Source organism: Lipomyces tetrasporus (genome assembly GCF_029532465.1).
Source record: "Lipomyces tetrasporus strain NRRL Y-64009 chromosome Unknown POJ06scaffold_3, whole genome shotgun sequence".
NCBI classification, from domain to species: Eukaryota; Fungi; Ascomycota; class Lipomycetes; order Lipomycetales; family Lipomycetaceae; genus Lipomyces; species Lipomyces tetrasporus.
The window spans coordinates 508,072-529,108 of NW_026611598.1; the positions used below are offsets into that span (position 1 = coordinate 508,072).

At 48.2% G+C, this 21,037-nt stretch overlaps 11 protein-coding genes across 11 annotated transcripts; 6 read left to right on the top strand and 5 right to left on the bottom strand.

Moving 5' to 3' along the window:
- Window positions 1–112: 112 nt before the first annotated feature.
- On the bottom strand, window positions 113–1,182 carry POJ06DRAFT_236474 (uncharacterized protein; the record flags this gene model as incomplete). The annotated part of the gene is made up of 2 exons (XM_056185901.1): window positions 113–385; window positions 442–1,182. 2 exons carry the CDS (start codon window positions 1,180–1,182, stop codon window positions 113–115), a joined length of 1,014 nt encoding a protein of 337 aa, XP_056045265.1.
- A 109-nt stretch (window positions 1,183–1,291) lies between these two features.
- POJ06DRAFT_247951 (N-terminal domain of NEFA-interacting nuclear protein NIP30-domain-containing protein) lies at window positions 1,292–2,709 on the top strand. The gene is made up of 2 exons (XM_056186961.1): window positions 1,292–1,936; window positions 2,034–2,709. The coding sequence occupies exons 1-2, from the start codon at window positions 1,660–1,662 to the stop codon at window positions 2,564–2,566; spliced, it is 810 nt and encodes a 269-aa protein (XP_056045266.1). The 5' UTR covers window positions 1,292–1,659; the 3' UTR covers window positions 2,567–2,709.
- Window positions 2,710–2,939: 230 nt separating this feature from the next.
- POJ06DRAFT_247954 (Mss4-like protein) lies at window positions 2,940–3,788 on the bottom strand. The gene is made up of 2 exons (XM_056186962.1): window positions 3,616–3,788; window positions 2,940–3,558 (listed from the first exon to the last, which is right to left on the bottom strand). The coding sequence occupies exons 1-2, from the start codon at window positions 3,688–3,690 to the stop codon at window positions 3,172–3,174; spliced, it is 462 nt and encodes a 153-aa protein (XP_056045267.1). The 5' UTR covers window positions 3,691–3,788; the 3' UTR covers window positions 2,940–3,171.
- A 1,092-nt stretch (window positions 3,789–4,880) lies between these two features.
- Window positions 4,881–5,420, top strand: POJ06DRAFT_236477 (uncharacterized protein; the record flags this gene model as incomplete). Its single annotated transcript, XM_056185902.1, has 2 exons — window positions 4,881–4,898; window positions 5,019–5,420. 2 exons carry the CDS (start codon window positions 4,881–4,883, stop codon window positions 5,418–5,420), a joined length of 420 nt encoding a protein of 139 aa, XP_056045268.1.
- Window positions 5,421–5,546: 126 nt separating this feature from the next.
- On the top strand, window positions 5,547–6,080 carry POJ06DRAFT_71603 (uncharacterized protein). The gene has a single exon (XM_056191454.1). It carries the CDS (start codon window positions 5,672–5,674, stop codon window positions 5,945–5,947), a length of 276 nt encoding a protein of 91 aa, XP_056045269.1. The 5' UTR covers window positions 5,547–5,671; the 3' UTR covers window positions 5,948–6,080.
- A 370-nt stretch (window positions 6,081–6,450) lies between these two features.
- Window positions 6,451–7,958, top strand: POJ06DRAFT_71633 (t-SNARE). Its single transcript, XM_056191455.1, has 6 exons — window positions 6,451–6,521; window positions 6,606–6,695; window positions 6,756–7,174; window positions 7,251–7,327; window positions 7,381–7,663; window positions 7,718–7,958. The coding sequence occupies exons 2-6, from the start codon at window positions 6,670–6,672 to the stop codon at window positions 7,771–7,773; spliced, it is 861 nt and encodes a 286-aa protein (XP_056045270.1). The 5' UTR covers window positions 6,451–6,521; window positions 6,606–6,669; the 3' UTR covers window positions 7,774–7,958.
- A 2,018-nt stretch (window positions 7,959–9,976) lies between these two features.
- POJ06DRAFT_247968 (WD40-repeat-containing domain protein) lies at window positions 9,977–12,718 on the top strand. Its single transcript, XM_056186963.1, has 4 exons — window positions 9,977–10,511; window positions 10,587–11,219; window positions 11,268–11,672; window positions 11,729–12,718. The coding sequence occupies exons 1-4, from the start codon at window positions 10,332–10,334 to the stop codon at window positions 12,488–12,490; spliced, it is 1,980 nt and encodes a 659-aa protein (XP_056045271.1). The 5' UTR covers window positions 9,977–10,331; the 3' UTR covers window positions 12,491–12,718.
- Window positions 12,315–14,134, bottom strand: POJ06DRAFT_288661 (Brix domain-containing protein; the record flags this gene model as incomplete). The annotated part of the gene is made up of 3 exons (XM_056190303.1): window positions 12,315–13,816; window positions 13,872–14,033; window positions 14,120–14,134. The coding sequence occupies 3 exons, from the start codon at window positions 14,132–14,134 to the stop codon at window positions 12,791–12,793; spliced, it is 1,203 nt and encodes a 400-aa protein (XP_056045272.1). The 3' UTR covers window positions 12,315–12,790.
- Window positions 14,135–14,433: 299 nt separating this feature from the next.
- On the top strand, window positions 14,434–15,967 carry POJ06DRAFT_266434 (P-loop containing nucleoside triphosphate hydrolase protein; the record flags this gene model as incomplete). The annotated part of the gene is made up of 4 exons (XM_056189152.1): window positions 14,434–14,541; window positions 14,608–14,701; window positions 14,754–14,825; window positions 14,877–15,967. 4 exons carry the CDS (start codon window positions 14,434–14,436, stop codon window positions 15,965–15,967), a joined length of 1,365 nt encoding a protein of 454 aa, XP_056045273.1.
- A 5-nt stretch (window positions 15,968–15,972) lies between these two features.
- POJ06DRAFT_219960 (uncharacterized protein) lies at window positions 15,973–17,391 on the bottom strand. The gene is made up of 3 exons (XM_056185601.1): window positions 16,910–17,391; window positions 16,730–16,852; window positions 15,973–16,666 (listed from the first exon to the last, which is right to left on the bottom strand). Exons 1-3 carry the CDS (start codon window positions 16,938–16,940, stop codon window positions 16,110–16,112), a joined length of 711 nt encoding a protein of 236 aa, XP_056045274.1. The 5' UTR covers window positions 16,941–17,391; the 3' UTR covers window positions 15,973–16,109.
- A 710-nt stretch (window positions 17,392–18,101) lies between these two features.
- POJ06DRAFT_193909 (FAD-binding domain-containing protein) lies at window positions 18,102–19,196 on the bottom strand (the record flags this gene model as incomplete). Its single annotated transcript, XM_056184932.1, has 1 exon — window positions 18,102–19,196. One exon carries the CDS (start codon window positions 19,194–19,196, stop codon window positions 18,102–18,104), a length of 1,095 nt encoding a protein of 364 aa, XP_056045275.1.
- Between the last annotated feature and the right edge of the window lie 1,841 nt (window positions 19,197–21,037).

Here is a 21,037-nt window from a genome sequence, read left to right on the forward strand (position 1 = left end):
GTCAGCAGTTGATACTATTTCCAATAATTTCCTGTTATTGGAATTCACAGTCGTCCCTGCACTGGGATGTCTTTACGTATTCCAATTTCTGTTGTCTCGACATGGCGTGGCTCTAACAGGACTGAAAATATTCGTCGTTGTACAACACTCCCGTGAGCCCGTCTGGAGCTGTCAAAGACTCTACAGTAGCGTATTCATCCAACTGCATCCAGCTAGGTTTCGTGTCTTCTAACGGCCGTACTAAGAGCTCTTGCACTAGTTGTATTTTGCAGATAGATGAGAGGGACTGCACTGGGTCTGTATTAATATCGCACGGATCGAAGTATGTTTGCAAAAATGGATTAAATTCATCATCCATTGAAAACCTCGACGAGTGGAACGATTGCTGTTGAAATTGGACTGTGCGTAGTCTGCATTAGTATCACATGGATCAGAGAATACCTGCCATAAAGTGTCAGACTTGGCTTCGTCGAAACGCGAGTACTGTTGTGGTTCTAATATGCTTGCTCCGAGATCTGCTGGGTAATCGTTTATGCCCAATTGAGTTGCAATGCTCGCCAGATCGTTGTCCGTTCTGGGTAAACTACTGCAGTCCATTACACAGAGTGTGTTGAAGCTAACGCTGTCGACCGGTTGAAGCGGACGCAGAGTCACTTCATCTAAGTCGATGAGCTCACCCTTTCGTGTATATTGAATTATCTTGCCACGTTTCACCTCATGAGTCCTCGCATTCCGCCGTGGTGCTCCAGCAATATTGCCCGCCCACATCCCATAACTAGTGTCGACCCTGAGATTTCGAGAGATACTCATCTCGCTTTGCTTGTTTGCCGACAGAATGACAGCAATGACACTATCGTAATCCACGGACGTATGTCCATTTGCTTCATCGACACCACTATCGACACCACTATCGACATCAATCTCTCGTGTTCCTGCCGCGACATTATTAATCTTCATCACGCATTGACTAGTTGTAGTAGATGAGTCCTCCCGAAATCTGCGGCTGTCTTGTGATGACATACATGTGTTTGACACTGTCAGAGCGCTGGCACTGGAAACATTGAGTGACACGAGTCTCGGAGTGTCCGAGTGTGTGGACGGTTTCGGGAACAGTTTCAGGCACGAACGTTGGTGGGTTAGCGATTCTGCGGTGCGAAGAGGCGAGTAATGATGCCGTGCCATGATGTCAAATACTGGAGACGCATGTTAGTGGCATCATGTAATAACGTTGAATTGGCGACAGGTGCCTGGTGTCTGATTTGCAAAGTGGCCATCAATGGCGACAGGAATGGGTGAAACCCTGACCACCTGCATCAGAATCTAAACACAATAAGTCATGGACTAGCCACCACTACTATTCGTACAATCGAGGAAGTGGCCGCCAGCACATATATCTGAATATCCATACGGAAGACAAAGTAATCACGCCAAAGTCTTCAAGTGGACCGCCATGCAAAGGAGACAAGTCGCCTTTACCTCACGCGACATTCAAGCGAGACTAACTTGCCTAGAGTTTTGAGACCGGTACATTGAAGACGATTTAATTAGACAGCCTTCTATCTTATGTAATACGTTTTGTAATGCAATGCTCTGTGCATCCACCTAAACGACGTCTTGACATTGGGTAGGGTGCTCGTGTGGCGGCCGATTTACTCCTGAATGCGGCTCGACGGACAAATCGTCTCAGCGCACTTTCAAAGTCACTGGGGCAGGAATCTCCGTCATTTTTACGTTCTCTCACAACAGCCTGGTCAATCACATGGATATATTCTAACTTTGGCAATGTCATCAGGCTTCGTCCGGCAAATAGGGTCTTCGCCGTCGAGCGCAAGTAATTCCGTGCCTGTATCTCACACTCGTTCCGGTCTCGGTCTCCCCCGGCAAAACCAACAACAAGAGGATAGATCCCTCTACGATATTTTACAAGAAAATAAAGGTATTCCCACCCTGTATTTCTTCAATTTGACGATCTTATGCTTGGTCCAGTCTTTCAACGCTTAGGATTTACTAACTAGCGTGATATCATTATCTAGCCAAGAAACAAGCAGATTTTGAACAAGGTGTTGCCGAACGGAATCGATTACATCGGTTAGACGAAGATGAGATTTCGTTTTTGGAGGGGCTCAAGGAGCGAGAAAGAAGAAGGGAGGTCGAGGTGCGGGACGAGGTCGAGCGCGGGCTGCAAGAGTTTAGGGAGCTGAGGAAAGTGAAGGGGGCGGCGAACAAGAATGGCATGAAGAATTCAAGTCCGGGTTCGAGTAGTGCGGACAGTACGAAGGATGAGGATGGTCGGAATGAGGGAGAGGGTACGAGTATCGGCGGTGGTGGACTTGATATTGGATTGCTGAAGTCGAGATTTGCCCCAGCTAGCAATGCGACCAAAGACGCAGAACAACAGCCCCAGGACAAGAAGCGACAATTAGATGCTGACGAGAATACCGACGGAGGCAGTGGTAAGAAGCATGTCAAGAGCCTGGACAAAATTTTAGCGCGACGAAAGGATAATGGCAAGTCCAGTCTACTCGGGAAGTCGCTTGGAACGAGTATCGTTAAGCGAAAGTTGTAAAATAATGCTCATAACATTGTACTATAAACCCCATCTAATGACCATCAAATGAAACGAAAGTTTTATCGTGGTAACATAATGCCACTACCGTAACCCGTTGGAAATCTGCTATTCCTATTTCGTAAAACTAAATCAGTACCCGTCGCAAGACTTATCCTGTAAGTCAATGGAGAACGAAAAGGCACGGTTGCGAATATTGTGGTAGACTTGACATTGGATTGGTTCTAGATTCGCAGGGGCTTGACGCAAGACGCGTCACAGAGCAACTGTCCGAGAACAGGGTCAACGGAGATTACGCCACGAAGGATCATTCGATGACCAGTCTGCTCGAGAAGTCGCTTAGAGCAAGTATTGTCAAGCAAAAGACGTAAGATAATGTATCATATAATAAGAATTGTATAAGGTCTAATAATCAACGAATAAACCCGAAAGTCATATAGTAGTAGTTATCATAATACCCGTATGTTACCATGCAAATCTACAATTCCTGTTCGTCAACGCAAATCCCTAGCCATCACAATACCTAGCCTGTAACCTTAACCTGTCATAAATCGTATCTACAATATTTACACGAACACGGACGAACAACACCTATCACACTGTGATTAATTCCGCGACAATCGTCGGCCATGGCGACCTCGAGCAACAGCAGGAATCCAGCTCTTGAAACTCTTCGCCCCGTCTACCTTCTTGACCCAGCTAAGCCGCTCACCAACGTTAATTTCCTTATCAACGCCCATGATTCCAGCTTCCAACAGCGGGAACGTCCGGACCTGGACCTCGTCCCCCCGGCTCTCGTCGCGATGATACGCGTGCGTGGTGCAGACGCTGCAGAACGTGCAATGAACACGGTTACCTTCGGAATTATGATACGTGTAGACCTTCGGCGTGCCGTGCTCGAACCGGATGGCGGATATCGAGGTCAATAGGATACCGGTGAAGTCGCCGCCACCAAGCAGCTTGCAGGAGCGGCAATGACACAACGTGTGGCCCTGTCCAAAGACGTTAGAATGTTCCCCCAGACCAGACAAGACAGAGTCGTGGAATACCGGTAGCGCTCGAGAATCGCTTGTGACAGTCCATTGCAGGTCGCCGCAGTGGCATCGACCGTGGAGAGTGGCCATTTTAAGAGTTATTGTGCCGGAACAGAGGCGACTGACGGGAGCGGCGTGTAATTATATTCGACGATATCAGTGGCGACAATCGAGCGATTGAATCTTGGCCGCCAACTATTCTACGGAGCCGGATAGAGTTTCGACATGTTGGGACCCTTCTCCACTATTGCGTTTCGATGATGGACCGCACCGCGGTAGTACCGCCGTCACTCGCACACCCCAAAGCCTAGAAATTTACATAGGGATGCAATTACAAGCACTAAATTCCACAAGAATCGAATCCCAATTATGAGTTTCTGACACCTCAAGTGGCAATTTCGCTCAATTGGCCCGTCATTTCTACAAACGCGTCTCCGCTGGCCGCACGCAACGCCCTAACCCTTCAAGGGGCTAACGCCACACAGCCTCGACTCGTGAGGCACAGCCAGCGAATTGTTACTACTCTCATGAGCGACAACCAAATGCATATTTGTTGTATAGCACTGCTGAGCCAGGAAGTATGAGTTATTAATGTCAGCGGAGAAATGATAGACACTTGCGTTGGCTCCGAGCGCCGTGAATTTGGCCGGAAGATGTTTGTTGGACGAGCGCCACACCCAGGCACACTGTTCGGGCGCCGGATGCCGGGACAGGTACATATATTACTGGGCAGATGACGATAGGATCTCAATACAATATGCACTTGGCATTTGTGCGCCGTTGACTCGCCGACAGAATTGATGGTGCTTCTATAATCACCAACCTTGATAGACAAATAAATCGAGTTGTGGACATCATGGATCGATCGAGGGCGACCTACATCTGCGGCGCACAACAGCAGCCTGAAGATGGGCTTGCGTATTCACCACACATATAATATATTACATATAGACCATTCGTTGTTGACAACGGCAGGCGGGACCAAGACGTAGACATTATATTTGACGGCGAAGCCTGCCTTGACTGGTACTCAAAGAGACATGTCGCTATATATTAAGACGTGTGCGGCTGAGCCGCTTCTTTCTACACGCGCGTACGTACGTACAGATAATACAGAAAAGGTTAGATTCTGCATACAGCCTTTGAAGGGCTTGCGCTGACTTGATTCGCCTCGCGGTCTCGCAAATCGTATTTCATCCTGTCGTCCTCAGACGCTGGCTAATGATCACTTACTACACCTGCAGTTGACTCGATTCCTTATCCCACCAGTTTCGTCCAAAATGAACGACTCTCGTCAGGTGGGTTAAGGTCGCACATTCATATAATTCCTGCCCAAACCACTGACAACGATAGAAATTGATAAACGCGCCTCGCCGCGACATCTACGCGGGCGCAAATCCGTACGAGAATAACTACAGCGACAGGCCGGATGTGTTCGAAGACCGGTCATACGAAATGACCACCTTGGTCGCGACGGGAACACGTACGAAGAGGATATGAGGGCGTGTTTTGCTGAAACCGACAACTTGAAATACATGATCACCGTCTATGAAGCCGATACCGACAAGGTTGACGTATTACAACGGCAATTGCTGGCCACCGTTGATCCCGGCGAGATTGAAGAGCTCCAGCGAGAGATCGATACGTGGACGGCGCGATGCCCGTCGGCGGGCGGGACGCTCAAGGACAGGATTCGCAATCTGGAGTCAAGGACGTGGAACGATTCGACGAAGAATACGCAAGTGCTGAGTGTCAAGTCTGTATTCAAGGATTCATTGACAAGATACCAGAATGCCGAGGCGGCGTTCAGGCATACTTGAAGAACATGGTTGTGCGGCAATACATGATCGTGAAGCCTGACGCGAGTGAGGCGGAAAGTCAAAGATACCGTCGAATCTGAGAGTGCTGGATAGATCGTTGCGCAGGCTGTAGGCTGAACAAGTGCAATACAGAGTAATCGCCACTAACGTGCAGATAGTTGCTCAATACCGATCGACACGGGCAGACCTATCACGCTCTTGAAAAAGCAAAACGCCAGCAGCAGGACATCTTGCGGATATCGAATGCTCTTATGGAGCTGGCGCAGTTGATGGAAGAACTGATGGCGGAGGTCCAGCGAGAGGCGGAGGATATCCAACATATTGAACTTATGCAGGCCAATGTACAGAGAGATGTCGAATCCGATGTTCAACATCTGGACAAAGCAGTGTCGCATGCTTGGTCAGCCAGAAGAAAGAAATGGATTCTTCTAGGTATACGTATGCATCCGATTTGTCATTTGAATATATTGGTGGTGTGCTGTGTATTTGACAGTTGCTCTCATTCTAATTATTATTCCGATAGCTAGTTATTACATCTATCGGGCAGTGACGCAGTAAGAAAGCTATGCTGTAGTTGGCTGTGTAACGAAAATTGAACTGCTTCATATTGTATTGTATCTTACGGCTGCATGTATAGTCAAACGCATGCGTCCCAATCTCGCTGTCGAAGTGTACAGATCCCTTTCCTGCTAGGGCGATCAAGTGAGATCATCAACAAATCTCCGCGCACTCGTATGCGGACTCAAACTGCCACTTAGTCATACTGCTTGAACAAGTATTGTATTGCATCCGTATGTCACCAATGAGACCTAATACGTATTACAGTAATACAAATGATGCCCACGAACACGCAATCGGCAGCATTCGGAGTGAGGGATTGCGTTGTGAGGACGTCAGCCGGCTCACATGTACCGCGTGGGGCGAAGCAGGCGGTTACCCGGCCAACGGTTCCGGCCGAGCCATCGCGCTGCTTGTAGGTGGCCGTGGGCCTCCGCAAGTCATATATACACACACAACGCTTTTTCGGGCCCGTCGCTTAGCCGTCACGGCCCCCGTTTCCCTACGAACTAGACTTCTCTTTCTTCGCGTGTCGTCTTTCCAGTAAGTCTACCTGTCTGATTCAAACGTGTTCTATTGCTATAGTCTGACTGAGGCCTGTCTAGTTCGCTCACAGTCAAATCACAGTTGCTTTCTTTCATCCCTTTTCTCATCATCACCACCTACAAAATCCTGCTACCCATCGCCCGCCATGGCATATGACAGTAATCAGTATGCGTAAGTTACTCCGCGTTTATTCCCAGTCTGCTCTTTATAATTTTTGCTGATGATTCAAAGGGCGCAACAGTCGTACGAAATGTCAACCTTGAATGGCGGCGGCCCCTACGGCGGCCAGGATGACATGAGCGTCTTCTTCAGCGAAATCGACTCCATCAAGAATGCCATCAGTCAGTTTGACAACAATGTCGCCCGGATAGAATCCCTTCATAACCGATCCCTGAACGAGATTGATACAGAGCAAGATCAATGGAATCAAAAGCAGATTGACGCGCTCGTTGCAGAAACGTCCCAGATATCGAACACGCTAAAGTACAAAATCAAGAGCTTGGAGGGAAAGAGCCGGAGTGATAGCACTAAGCGTGTCCAGGTCGATGCTGTCAAGAGGACGTTCATGGACTCTATCCAGCGATTTCAAAGTGTCGAAGCCTCGTACGGCATGAAGTACAAGGAGAGAGCCAAGAGACAATACAGAATTGGTATGTCAACTTTGCTATCCGATTATGGTTTTCAGTCGCCATATATCTCGACGCAGATCTAATTCGTTTCGAACAGTTCGTCCCGACGCTACCGAAGACGAGGTCCGGCAAGCTATCGAAGATACCTCTGGCAGCCAGATTTTCTCGCAGGCGGTAAGTAATCTGTTCTCGGATATACTGGTATAGGTAATCTAATTCATTTGTAGCTTCTCAACTCGAATCGTCGTGGTGAGGCTCGGACCGCTCTTACCGAAGTCCAGAACAGACACAAAGAATTGCAAAAGATGGAGAGAACACTTGGTGAACTCGTCCAGCTTTTCAAGGACATGGAGGAACTGGTAGAAGTCCAGGCTCAGGACGTGCAAGCGGTTGATCATACCGTAAAGAGAGTCGAGAACGATGTCAATAAGGGCGTTGAGGAGACCAGGATTGCCGTAAAGCATGCTCGCGCCGCCCGGAGAAAGAAATGGATTTGCCTTGGCATCATTCGTATGTCTACTTCACTAAAGAAGATCTCGCCTCCCGATGCTAACACGTATTTAGTCATTATTTGCATTATATTAGCAATCGTCCTTGGTGTCGTATTTGGTCGAAGATAGGTTTAGTATTGGGGACTCTTGTGAATTGTGCTGTTCTGTATTATTTTCAAAGTATAGCCTGTAACCTTGTTACCCATTCTTTTTGTTCCATTAGGTATTTTGTGGTTTTGAGAGAGAGGCATGGTTGCTGCCTCGGGATAGGTTTTGATTGTGGATTAATCTTGTTACAGATGTCGTTTACAACTTGTTCGGAATATCTAATGTAAATAATGCATTACATGTCGTGCAATTTGTCGTACGTATGGCGGTCGAAAGTTAAGCTCGGCAGTAGTAGTTGCAAGCGCCTGGGCACACTGTTAGCTTGTTAGCTTGTTAACGGCCCGGTTATTTGTCGCTCGGAAGTATTCTCTCTATCTTTATTGCTCGTGCGATGGTATCAGCTCTATCTGGTCTTCGGCCATTCTTGCGTTCTTCCGTTTCTGCGCTGAGCTTCCGCAGATGTGAATCCTACAAACTTGAATCGGTTGAGGATGGGCGAAACTACAACGAAGCCGCGACCTTCGGACGCGGAAGGCCGGCTAAAACAAGAGACAATTTGTCCGTGAAGCGGAATTTCGCGGCTTTATCTTCAATTGTTTATTGTTAATGCTAGCATTTGTATCGTCATGACTTGTATATGTTGGACATAGCATGCAGTCTGAGTTTCGTGCCAAGACGACGAGATTGGGAACGTTTCGTAACCATTTTACGTGACCAAATTTTACATGGAATCACTCTTGCGCTAGTGGTCCTGTAAATTTGAGAGACGATGTTTCGTATCATTTTTATGCCCTAAATTTACTTCATTTGAGGCGGTTATTTCTCGTAAATTTGCGGCGTCAAACCGATAGCCGAAAAGGAAAGGGCCAAAGTTCAAACCGAAAATCTAGGAAAGAAAGACCATTCGCGATGTCGCGATGCGTCGTCTTTCGAAGAAGCGGTATGAACTCGTTGCATCTGACATGTTCAAATACAGATTCTTCCGAAATACCACTGAAACTTTTGAAATGGCCAAAATACCCCTGCCCGCCGTACCCACGGTACACACCCAATATTCCGCGCCCCCTCATTACTCCTAGGCAGCTTACCCTGAATAACTCTAAAATTGCGGGAAAGCTCCCTCGACGCGTCTCGCGTCGTTCTACAGAAATCGTTTTGCTTCTTTAGGACGCTTCCGAGACACGACAGAACAGTATCAACCATGCCTCCTCAATTGGAGACGAGTTCCCTGACAAAAGGCTTTGATGTTTGCTATGAACGATATCTTTAGCGAAAGGAGGGTAATTAAGTTCTTTGCATTGTTCTAAGTATCACGCCGTTGGTGCAGAGGTACGCGCAAGTCGCGCAGGTACCGCGGGTACGGCGAGCAGTGGTATATTGGACATTTCAAAAAGTTTCAGTAATATATTGGACTTTTGCGCCATGCAGAAGAATTATGCCTTGTACGCTTGCTTTTGTCCTTGCCGTGCCTGAGAGCACGTATGATGCATGTACTAAGGATCTGGTAGTTATGAAAGGAGGGATTTGTCCTCGCTACCAGACCAGACAAGAAGTCAGGAAGGCAACTTTTAGATGCTGTCATTCGAAATAAAACAATTAGGATTTTTAGATGTAGATTTTTTACTTTTTTAATATTCTCTTGTATGTCTATATGTTTAATAACAAGCTATTTTAAAGCAATGACTTAGTCTTGTCCATTTGCATAGATTATTGTACATGGAGGCCGATTTCTAAAATACTCAACCTCTACACACACCACACCACCTACTCTATCATGCATCGACCGCAGCTTGCATGGAGTGCAAGTATTCATGAACAGTTGGCGGGTCCACTTCGAAATAACTGGCGGTCATGTTAGCTTCAAAACATGACAGGGTGTTGTGGAACAATGTGCGACTAAGAAATACATTCCAACCGGTTGGAGACCCATTTCCAAAAACGCGAATGTATTGAGAATTGCTCCGAACTGCCATTCTACACACTGTCGCACGCTACTCATCGATGTGTTGAAGGCCAACTGCTCTGGAGTGAGAGCGCCCCCATTGTAAGGGCCGATTATGCAGCCTAGCACTCCATAAGCCGGATCGCCGTAAATCACGTAGACGTTGCCATTGCCGACAATACAGTGGCCGTTTATTAATACCAGTTGGTGCGAAATTTAGCGTGCTCGACTTGGGCAAGGGTTAGTTCGTGTAAATTTGGGTCGCGTAAAATGGTTGCGGGACCTCCCTAAGATTTACGCCTCGAGACCAACTTTCGGGGTTAGGGTCATTGATGAAATTACCACTTGAACACGATCCCCGATCTCCCAATTTGAACTTTCTTTGATATAGCGCCATAAATTTTTCTCAAACCCCAGGGCATTCAAGCGAGTCTCGTGCCGGCCATGGTCTAAACATTCTGACGATCCGGTAATTACAATCTAGATAGACCGATTCTTTCTGAGAGGGAAGACGACATCTTTGGGAATAAATTGTTTTTTGCAGGCGTCAATTAAGCATTTGCCATACTCGCACACTGTGTTTGTGCAATATCGACATATCTTTTTCAATTCGAATAGTTTACAGCATTTTGGAATAATGGATTTTCGCCGGTGTAAATTTCTCGACTACAATTCTCATCCAATTACCGCGCTCGCGTTTAGTCATGCGTCGGTTACTTCAGACAAATATGCACCTAAGACGTTGCGGTTAGCAGTCGGTCGCGCGAACGGCGACATTGAGATTTGGAATCCGCGGTCAAGTTGGGTTCATGAAATTGTGAGTCTCTCCCTTAACTTTGGGATACCGATGGCATAATAGACGGCTTTGGTTTTTTTTACTGACGGTGTGCAGACTTTGAAGGGCGGACGAAATCGCTCAATAGAGGGGCTCGCGTGGACGCAATCCGGCGCTGATCTGCGACTATTCTCAATCGGCGGTTCAACCGTCGTGACGGAGTGGGATTTACAAACTGGCTTACCGCTCGATCACTGCGACTGCAATGCTGGAATCGTGTGGTCTATCGCTCCGTCTCCGGACGGCACCAAGATTGCGGCGGGGTGCGACGATGGATCAGTCGTCATTGTCGATGTTGAAGGCGGCAGAGGCGTGATGGAGCATGGCCGCATCTTACAACGACACAAATCGAGAGTGTTGAGTATTGCATGGCGTGGGAATACCCAGGTCGTCGGCGGATGTGCCGACGGGCGGATACGAGTTTGGACTGCAGTCGCTGCTGGGGAAGTCGGTGAGCTCAATGGTGCCACTAGTGAAGGTGTGGTAGGGCGAATCATTGGTACCATGCGGGTTGATAAAGCTCAGGGCGAGGAAACTCTCGTGTGGTCGGTCGTCGTGCTGGGAAACGGTAAGACGATTGTGAGTGGTGATTCGACTGGTAGCGTCAAGTTTTGGGATGCTGCTCATTTCTCCCTGTTGCAAAGTTTTAAAGTGCATGAGGCTGATGTGCTCTGTCTCGCTAGTAATGAGGTGAGTTGCGTCAGACGTTGATGTAGAATCAGTCTAACTCCCATGCAGGCTGCAGATACGGTTTTCTCAGCGGGAGTCGATCACAAGATTGTCAGATATTCGGTCGTCGACAACAAGCTCCGTCGATGGGCAAACATGTCAAGCCGATTATTGCATGCGCACGATATTCGGGCGCTAGTTAGCTACGAATCCAAAAATGCAAACTATTTGATCTCTGGTGGAGTAGAACGGTCGATCGTTATCAATTCGGTCGACAACTTTATCGACGGGGTGTTTAGAAAGATTCCAGTTTCTCCACCAAGGCATCATGTCCATAGTGTGGGTGATCGACAATTAGTCGCTCTATGCGGCGACAATCAAGTGAAGATATGGGCATTGGAAAAGTTCCATAGTTCCTCGGAAGCGATTCCCGAGGGGAAGAACAAGCGGGTAGTAGCGTCGTTGGCTCTTAATGTTAGTAGTGTGATTCAATTAATTGGAGATGAGTGTATGGATTAACAGCTTTATAGAATGATGAGAATATAACGCATGCGGCACTCTCTGTGGATGCTAAGTACCTTGCCGTTGCCACCAACGCAGAAACAAAACTATTCCTCCTGCTACCATCGAAGCAGGGCTTTGGTTTCAAAGCCAAAAAGATCGCTTCTCCAGCACTTGCAGGCCAGGGGTGCAGTATTCTCGGCTTCGATCCAAGCAGTCAGCACCTCGTTCTCGTTACCGCGGAGAACGAAATATTCATCTACTCTATCGGTCACCAGGACAAACTACGCGAACTTCCGTACACTGGCGACTCAGCCGAAGGGAAGGGCGAGCTCAAACAGGCACTTCCGTACCTGGACAATATTAATAATCTCGCGTTCTCCGCCGACGGCAAGTACTTTGCACTCTCAACCATCTCGGGCTATGTTGTGGTTTACGACTGGCCAAATCAATCCATCCATTGGTCGCTGCCACGCATCCCATCGATCCCGTCCGTCCTCAAATTCTGCCCTGACAATGACTCTTTAATTGTCGTCACGACGCAAATGAAAGTCCTACAGTTTTCGGTCGCATCGCAAGCCCTTTCAGACTGGTCCCGCAGAAACTCAGGAATCCTCCCACCGGAGTTCAATAACCTGGTCGACAAATGCAGCGGTATTTCCATCGACGAGGAGGCTCCTGACCGCGCGTGGATGTGGGGCGCTAGCTGGCTTGCGAATTTTGACATGAGTGCCGATATTCCGGTCTTTCGGATACCAAAACGGAAGCGAAATGGATTATCGGTTGAGTAACTGCGCTTTGAGGTCGTAAATAAAATTTGGGGATTTTCAAAAGATTGTATTTGGTAATTTCTGGGAGTCGGGTATTCAAATTTTGTTGCATTTGGTTAGTCGATATCTTTTTATGGCACCCGTGATTGAATATTGCCTTCATGTGTGTGCATAGGGAAAGAGTCCTTCTGGTTTCAAAGTTCGGCAATATATGCAGTCTACATAGTATAGCTCAATTATGCAAACTATCGTTAACCATTTACAAAGTATATACAATGATATGCATCTGTTGTAACCCAATCCAAAAACTGCCAACAATAGCTACTTTTTAGCTTCTGATTTGGCAGTAGTTTTATACGCATGGTACAAAACAGCACCCTCGCATACCCCTTCCTGAATCTTGAGCAACTTAAGCTTGATACGCGGTCCAAGTTCAATTAATTTGACGGCCTTTTTTTCTCCACTAGAGCTACGTCGATTTCTCGCATCGTGGAGTATCGAGCCGTCAAACATGTCGTCGTCTTCGGCTTCTGATTCGCTGCTGACGGCGCTCATCTCTCCCGCATCTTCACGGAGAAGGAAGTCTGCTATGTCCTTCGTTTTGCCGAGACTCGGCAGGCTTTTTGATAGTCGCTTCTTAGACGCGAGGAGTTTTTGCAGCTTTGCGCGTGAGATGCCGGATGGAGCGTGCGGGAGGAAGCGTTCCTCGTCTTCGTCGTCATCATCGTCCATGTTTTCCTCCTCCTCCTCCTCGTTAGCTTCTTCGTCGTCATCTTCCATATCTCGATCGTTAATCTCGTCGTCGTTATCGTCATTGGCAGACTCGAGCATCTCTTCATCTTGCTCCTCCTCTTTCTTGATTTTTGTCGCCGAGGCGGCAGCAGCGCTTCTGCTCGCCAACGTCTTTGTCGAAATCAAGTAATGCCGCAGATGCAGTTCGCCCGTCTCCTGCTCGAAATTAACAAGCATGACCCTCTTAATTTTCTTCAATGCTGCGGCACTAGCAGTAATAGCCGGGAACATATTCTGAAACATCGACGTGAGAAGAGTCAAATGCGCCTTGTCAGAAGCTGTCGTCGCTCTTGCGGGCGCCGCAAATCCGTTCAGAACAAGTAACGGCGGCGTCTGAAGTTCCATGTCAGGCATGTACGGATGCTTTTGCACACGTCGGAGGTCTTTGCAGAGTGAGTATGATTGCACTTTAAAATGCACGGTTGGTCCACGGGGAGTATGAGCTATTCGAAGAGAGGTTTCGTTGCTCTGGGTTTTGGAGAACATTAGCAGGTGTGTGACGCCCAGCGGTCCGGCCATGGATAAATAATCGCGCAGTTTGTTCGCTTTCCGTTCCTGCGTTGCACTATTAACTTCCAGTTTCAGAATGACATGCATGGAAAAGCCATACCCGTAGCTTGATTGCGGTGTGCGGTTGCATGATCATACGCACGTCATGCACCAGTTGCGATAAGCTGGCGCCGACGCTTGATCCGCCGATACGAAGAACCATGGATTGCGGAATATTCGCTTCCACTGGGTTCGGCTGCGGAACATGGGTCCTTTTCTTGTGCTAGCCACATCTTGTTAGTATTGAATATTTCTTCCAGTAACGATGCAAGACAGACTTCCGCAGCGTAACAATGTCAAAGCACGTACCCTGCGTTTCACCATATTTCAACCTAGGTATCTGGGATACAAAAAGCCCTCGTTCCTTAACACGCTTCTGAAACAAAAGTCGTGGGATGTTGGAAGCTCGAAAATTTATCTTCCAAACCAGAAAAAAAGGTTAAAGTTCATCGGTGCCAATGGGACTTTGGACTTGGGAGGTTGCGATCAAATCTCAGTTGGGAGTAAACGAAAAAAATTCCAATCTAGAATCGTCGGACCTTTAGCTATTTAGGAATCACTGACACTTAAGAATTCCGCGTGAAGCAGCGATCAATAATTTGGCTAGCTTGAAGTGGTCTGAGATGGCAAAGCAGAAAGTTAAAGATGAGGATCGTGATCCTAAGTTGGAAGAAGTCGAATTAGGTGATGGAGGGCTGGAACAAACCGAAATTGAAACATTCGAGGGTCTAGTAAGTGTGTCCTATCAGCCAATTTAGTTGCTACAATGGAGAAAAATATTGATGTTGGAGCTATAGGGTATCATTGCACCAATTTGCGAGGCCTGCAAGAACCTCAAGTTCAAGAAACCAACACCGATTCAGCAGCAAGCTATTCCTGTGGCGCTTGAAGGTACAATTCGCAATTCTCGGAAGGTCTATCACTCGTGCTAATGGTTCTGTAGGCCGTGACATTATTGGTCTTGCTCAGACTGGTAGCGGCAAGACTGCAGCTTTTGCCATCCCAATTTTACAAGGTATGAGACAACGGGACTGGCGCTCGTGAACGTTGCTAATGCCATATGTAGCACTTTGGGAGAGACCGCAGCCATTGTTTGCATGTGTTCTTGCCCCGACGCGTGAGTTGGCGTATCAGATCTCGGAACAGTTTGAAGCACTAGGCTCAGTCATTGGGCTGCGCTGTGCGGTTATCGTTGGCGGTATGGACATGATGTCGCAAGCCGTGGCGCTCGGCAAAAAACCACACGTTATTGTCGCCACGCCTGGTCGTCTGATGGACCATCTCGAACACACCAAAGGATTTAGCTTGCGTGGGCTGCAGTACCTTGTCATGGACGAAGCCGATCGACTGCTTGACATGGATTTCGGGCCGATAATCGATACACTGCTCCTCCACATCCCACGCGAGCGACGTACGCTCTTGTTCTCGGCTACAATGACGTCAAAAGTCGAGAAGCTCCAGCGCGCATCGCTAGCAAATCCCGTCCGGGTTGCCGTGTCTACGAAGTACGAGACAGTCAAGACCTTACTACAATCTTATCTATTTTTCCCGTTCAAGCATAAAGACACCTACCTTGTCTACCTCGTCAACGAAATGGCTGGCCAGTCCATGATCATATTCGCGCGCACTTGCAACGACACTGAACGTGTTGCTATCATCCTCCGAAATCTCGGCTTCTCTGCCGTCCCGCTTCATGGCCAAATGTCTCAATCCTCCCGCCTTGGCGCCTTGAACAAGTTCAAAGCCGGCGCTCGCTCGATACTAGTCGCGACCGACGTTGCCGCGCGAGGACTTGATATTCCGACCGTAGATTGCGTTCTCAATTACGACATTCCGACGGACTCGAAAGCGTATATCCACCGCGTTGGTCGAACTGCGCGCGCCGGACGGGCGGGAAAGAGTTTGTCGCTTGTGACACAGTATGATTTGGAGATGTATCTACGGATAGAAGGTGTTCTTGGTAAGAAGCTCGATGAGTACCCGATCGATAAAGAGGCTGTTATGTTACTTAGCGAACGAGTTGGCGAGGCGCAAAGAGAAGCGATAAATGAGATGAAGGAATTGCATGCTAAGCGGCGGAATCGCAAGACGGAGGGAATTAGCGGTGCAAGAGGAAAGAGGAAACGCACGGATGATATGGATAAAGAGGAGAGCTGAGGCATGTACAATCTGTGTCCAAGATTTTCTATAGGGTTATATATACTCGTCATTAATGCAAACAATCCACAATCTTTTTTCCCCGTCCCGAGAAACAACTTTCACGAACGCCAAGACGTCGTAACGACTGCATAATTAACCTCTACTTTAGCTGCTGCAATTTACTGTCGACAATCTTCTCGACCAACCCGCCTAACGTTGAACTGAGCTGTCCCTTTAATTGGTTCTCGATCTGAAGCGTAACCTGCTTCTCCAGCAATTTTCCCATCAAATCGACCTCAATGTTGACGGTATCACCGACCTGCTTCTTCGAGGTCACAATTCTGTCCTGCGTGTATGAAATCAGCATGACTGAAAACGCCTTCCTTTCGACTTCATCGACGTCAATAACGGTCAAGCTGGCGCCATCGACAGCGATAAACCCCTTCTCAACAATAAATCGCAAAACAGACGAATCCCGGGGCTGGAACCAGAACGTCTTCGCGTTGCCATCGGGCGTGATGGAGAGGATGGTCGCGGTCGTGTCAATGTGGCCCTGCACAAAGTGTCCGCCGAAACGAACATGACCCGCGACTGCGCGCTCGAGGTTGACTTTGTGGCCGGGACGCAGCTCGCCCAGGTTCGTGCGTCGGAGGGTTTCCGGTGCGACACCAACTTTAAAGTCCGTGGAGTTGAAGTCAGTGATGGTTACGCATGTGCCTTCCCGTCATGTTAGCATCGTGCAGTAATATACCAATCGACTGCCAACCTGGTTGGACATACCGTTAACAGCGATACTATCGCCCAAGTGCGCGTCTTCGAGAATAAGCGGGCATTCGGTAATGACAATCGAGCTGCCGTATCCACCGACGTCTGAAGTATCAGTCTCGATGAACTCCTTGACGACTAGAATTCATAATTAACATACTGCATCGGTCGTCAATGTTCCAATTCAATATTTACCTCCAATTGCTTCAACGATGCCCGTAAACATTCTGTGATTTGGAAATGTGAGTATAACTCAACGTAGTGTCGCTATAGTCGGTCAGAACATGAACCAAAGAGAGCAGACTTGGCACACAGCGAACACACAGTGTCTCGAGAGCATGACTCAATCGTCGGTCAGGTTCCCCGACCGAGCCCACGCATCAGGCACCATTGCGTTGTTCCGAGTAAGATAGTGGGGGAAGTATTAGTACATACCTTTCAGAATGAGCTGGTGTCCACGATTATTCAATTAGATATGCGCAATCCAGAGGTCCTGTACGTTATGCGTACGACTCGAAGAATGAGCGATGGTTTAATTGGATGAGTATTACTTTGGTGGAGACGGCGAGAATAAGATTTCCCTCGCCCTGGTGCGGAGGGTAATCAATTGTCAGCATTGGCTAAGCTTGCTCTCATATCGTCAAGTACACGAATGGTCACTTAAGCTTATGATTCAAATAGTCATTTAGTTATCCATACTCGTACAGAATATAGGATAAAGGGGTAATCTCTCACTTGTAGTTATTGTCCTACTTTTGTCCTCTCTTCGCATCGCAATCCGACACATCATTGAAGGGATAACGAAACCCTGCATATCACATGAACCATATGCCCCTGAAAACGTCAAACTACACCGCCATCTCAAAGAGTGAACAACGGCAGGTCGCTGCACCTTGTCCTCAGTCCAATCTATCCCAATCGACAATAAACACTTGTGCAAAACCGATGAAGGATAAATCATAAGCATTAGCATTAATTATACATTCTATTTTCATCCAATTGTTGAGATTATCATGCCTCATTGTTTTCTCGTCCACCACTCCTCCGTTTAAATAACAAAGACAAATTCTAGACAGCACCACAACATCAATTATTAAACCCGCGTGTATAACCGCTCGCGAAACCGTTGAGGAAAAAAGAAATCTCGCCAATGAAACCGTACCCAAGAAATAAAGAAGAAACAAATTGTGGTCGAAATCTCAAACCAGATTGAACTCCAAGGAATTACGAAAGCGCAAGAAAAAACACAAACTCCACGTTGTTATGCTGCCGCAGCTTTAACCTCTCATGCAACAAAAATCACAATAATGTTTAAACCATCCTATACATCCAAACGCACAATTAAAATGAACTTGCAACCAGAAATTTGGGTAAAATTGCAATGCAATCACCAACCGAAGTTCTCCGAGTAGAACGCAACATTGTTGCCTTCCCAGAGCATCTCGGCGCAGGCGTTTCTCGAGTCGCGGACAAGAGGAGCAGGGCCACAGACTGCGACGGCAACACGAGCACCGGGGCCGGCTGCAATAATGCTATCTTTGACGTACTTCGTGATATTGGGACGTCCCTGCTCGGCAGTAACCCAGATCTTGAAGTCGACATTGTAGTCTTCCTTAAGGTCGACCCAGGAGGAGAAATCTCGGGAAGGAACAACCCATAGGAAGTCAACCTCGGGATTGGCAGCAGCGTAGTGACCAGTGGAAGAAGAGAGCTCAATAGCCTCGGGATAAGTGTAAGAGATGCCAGCGCCACCGGCGAGAAGAATGACACGGTCGCAACCTTCGAACGTTGGGGGAGAGCCATATGGACCGTGGAACGTAACCGTGTGCTCAGCAGACTCAGAGAGGAAGAGTGACTTGGAGAAACCTTTGCGGGCACGGATGACTAAGTCAAGGGTGTTAGGATTAGGTGGAGAAGCGATGGTGAATGGATGCGCCTGCTGTTTGGCGAGAGCTGAGATGGACACGTAGACATACTGGCCCGTCTTCCAGTGAATCTCGCGGCTGGTGGAGTTGACGTTAAGGGAAAGCTTAACGGTGTTACCCGAGAGGATGGTGGTGTGAGCAATGACGTGCTGCGAGTTACGGAATCGGTTGATTCTGTCCCAGAGGAAGATAACAGCCGAAGCGATGACGTAGGGACGGACCCGCTCGAAGTGGAAGTACAGCAGGGGAAGAATGGCAACGACTCCGTAGACGTGGAGGAGCAGGAAAAGCTCATAGGTCTTCGCGCGGAGAGGAGCGATGGAAGAGACCAAGATCAAGAAGAATCCAATAGTGGCGAGCAAAGCAACGAAGATAGTGGTAACGTGAACCATAACCTCGATGGGGCAAGCAAGCGAGTAGAAGAAAACATGGAGAACAGCAGCAGTGCAAACTACACGGCCGACATGACGATGAAGAATGTTGTAGCCCTCATGAGACCAGCCGGTCCACTGAACAAGCAGACCAGTCTTCGCACCAAGGAGGAACAGGATAGGCATGTTGACGACAGCAAGGAGACCAAGGCGGTCACCGAAGATCGTGACATGTCGGGTCGAATCTATACCAAATTAGACAAGCGAAAGAGAATCTGGCTAACACTACAGCGAACGTACTGTTGACGAACAGGTAGAAAGCATTCAAGCCAAGGTAAAGAGCGATGACAAGCATAGTGCCATAAGATTCAGAGTAGCGGCCCTTTGGCTGATAGAGGAGGACGGATCGGAAACGGCGGTAGTAAAGGGAGGCCTTGCTAGGACCCTTGAAGCTGTTGCCGAGAAGCGGCTGCTTCTCGCCATGAGGCTTTCTGAAATGTAGGCTGTAGAAGTAACCGGCGGTAAGAGCGAGGAAGATCGCACCAAGTACAGCATTGTAAGTAGGGACAAAGACTCTGCTGAAACCAGTGCCGTCCTTAATAAAGGCGCCATCGCGGTTCGGCGACAGAGGAGTCGGTATCTTCTCGATGAAAAAGCCCATTATTGCAAGGAATGTAGTTACTGTATTAGAGACTGTCGAAGACCTACTTGAGCAATGAGGGTGATCGACAAGAATGACAGATCTTTATGGGGGACAGCAGATCATGGAACGGACAGAAGCCGTCAAATAAAGCAGACTGGGGATGTGGCGGGCTGAATGACGCGAAGATAAGGTCACTACAGGCTAGACCAGGTTTGGCCGCACTCACACGATCCAGTTTGTCGCGATTTACTGGCTGCGACCCAGACCGCGCAGATGAGTAATGGCCGGGCTGCGTGCATACTGCATACTTGCACTTGCGGTTGCAAGTCCATCGCCGCGCCAGGGCTATGTCTGGTTCTTTTCCTTGTCGACCACTCGAGACCAGGCACAGTCTGTCTTCTCGCATCCACCTGCCACTTGGCCCGCATTTGAACCGGTTCATAGTCTTCTTGCCCTCGGCACTTGCGGTCTGGATGCACTTCTTCCCCGCTACATGCTCGTGGATTACGATGTGTGCATTCTGCTTTCGTTAATGTGCGGTGACTAGTGGAATACACTCCTAGCGACCGCCATACACTGTCCAGGCACAAGATGATTGGGTTCCTGTGCCTGTCGGTTCAGGTTAATGTGTTGGCCGCAAGGTTCCGCGGGAATTCCGATAGCAAGTACTCGAAACTCCGTGCATATTGCACCAGATTAATCCCATGCCTACCGGCTTCAACCTCGCCAGATCTCGGTTCAAGTCTGCTGGGCTTCCCGATATCGCGCCAAACGATCATGGGCCCCAGGCCGAATACGGGAATCGCTTTCCTGTCACTTTTTCTTTCGGCACCGCTGGTCTCGTGCCGCGCTTTCTTCTCTATTATGCTGTTTCAATACGTACAATTTACGGCAACTAGAGTCAAATATCGTGCACGGATGTCACGCTGAGCGGCTCAGTGCAATACAGGCGATGAATTTTCCAAGCTCATGCGTGCGAGAGAAGTTGTCGTGGGCCGGGGCTGTGGGACCGCATAATCGCACCCTTGCTGGATGCCTCTCGCTATTTTGGTCGGTGGCGACAGTGAGGGTAACTAAAGTGTAAGGTTGCCTAAGCCGAGATCAGGCGATGATTTCAGGGCTGGAACCTGAACCCTCCCACACTCCCTGCAGACTGCATTTAAATTTCTTGTCACAGATAACGTATCTGTTCGTGCATCATCATTGTTGATGAATCATCCGACACAGATTAGGAAATCCAGGCATTCGATCGTACGGTGTGCATTTCAAGCACCTTGTCATCACATTCTCTTCTAGATAAATACGTGCTAGAATTTCGTTCCGCGCCAGTTGGTGTTATATATCACCTGCAGGCATTGCTTACGATAGGCCACATGAGTAATCG

Excerpts from the sequence above, each read along its gene's own strand:
- POJ06DRAFT_219960 (XM_056185601.1), bottom strand. The coding sequence starts at position 16,940 with ATGTTTACGGGCATCGTTGAAGCAATTGGAG. Across the intron at positions 16,853-16,909 it reads CATCGTTGAAGCAATTGGAG|TCGTCAAGGAGTTCATCGAG; the intron begins GTAAATATTGAA and ends TATGAATTCTAG. Across the intron at positions 16,667-16,729 it reads CGATAGTATCGCTGTTAACG|GCACATGCGTAACCATCACT; the intron begins GTATGTCCAACC and ends CATGACGGGAAG.
- POJ06DRAFT_247954 (XM_056186962.1), bottom strand. The coding sequence starts at position 3,690 with ATGGCCACTCTCCACGGTCGATGCCACTGCGGCGACCTGCAATGGACT. Across the intron at positions 3,559-3,615 it reads GCGATTCTCGAGCGCTACCG|GGCCACACGTTGTGTCATTG; the intron begins GTATTCCACGAC and ends GTCTTTGGACAG.
- POJ06DRAFT_71633 (XM_056191455.1), top strand. The coding sequence starts at position 6,670 with ATGGCATATGACAGTAATCAGTATGC. Across the intron at positions 7,175-7,250 it reads CAAGAGACAATACAGAATTG|TTCGTCCCGACGCTACCGAA; the intron begins GTATGTCAACTT and ends CGTTTCGAACAG. Across the intron at positions 7,328-7,380 it reads GCCAGATTTTCTCGCAGGCG|CTTCTCAACTCGAATCGTCG; the intron begins GTAAGTAATCTG and ends ATTCATTTGTAG.
- POJ06DRAFT_247968 (XM_056186963.1), top strand. The coding sequence starts at position 10,332 with ATGGATTTTCGCCGGTGTAAATTTCTCGACTACAATTCTCATCCAATT. Across the intron at positions 11,220-11,267 it reads TCTGTCTCGCTAGTAATGAG|GCTGCAGATACGGTTTTCTC; the intron begins GTGAGTTGCGTC and ends ACTCCCATGCAG. Across the intron at positions 11,673-11,728 it reads TAGCGTCGTTGGCTCTTAAT|AATGATGAGAATATAACGCA; the intron begins GTTAGTAGTGTG and ends ACAGCTTTATAG.
- POJ06DRAFT_71603 (XM_056191454.1), top strand. The coding sequence starts at position 5,672 with ATGGAGCTGGCGCAGTTGATGGAAGAACTGATGGCGGAGGTCCAGCGA.
- POJ06DRAFT_247951 (XM_056186961.1), top strand. The coding sequence starts at position 1,660 with ATGCGGCTCGACGGACAAATCGTCTCAGCGCACTTTCAAAGTCACTGG. Across the intron at positions 1,937-2,033 it reads TATTTTACAAGAAAATAAAG|CCAAGAAACAAGCAGATTTT; the intron begins GTATTCCCACCC and ends ATCATTATCTAG.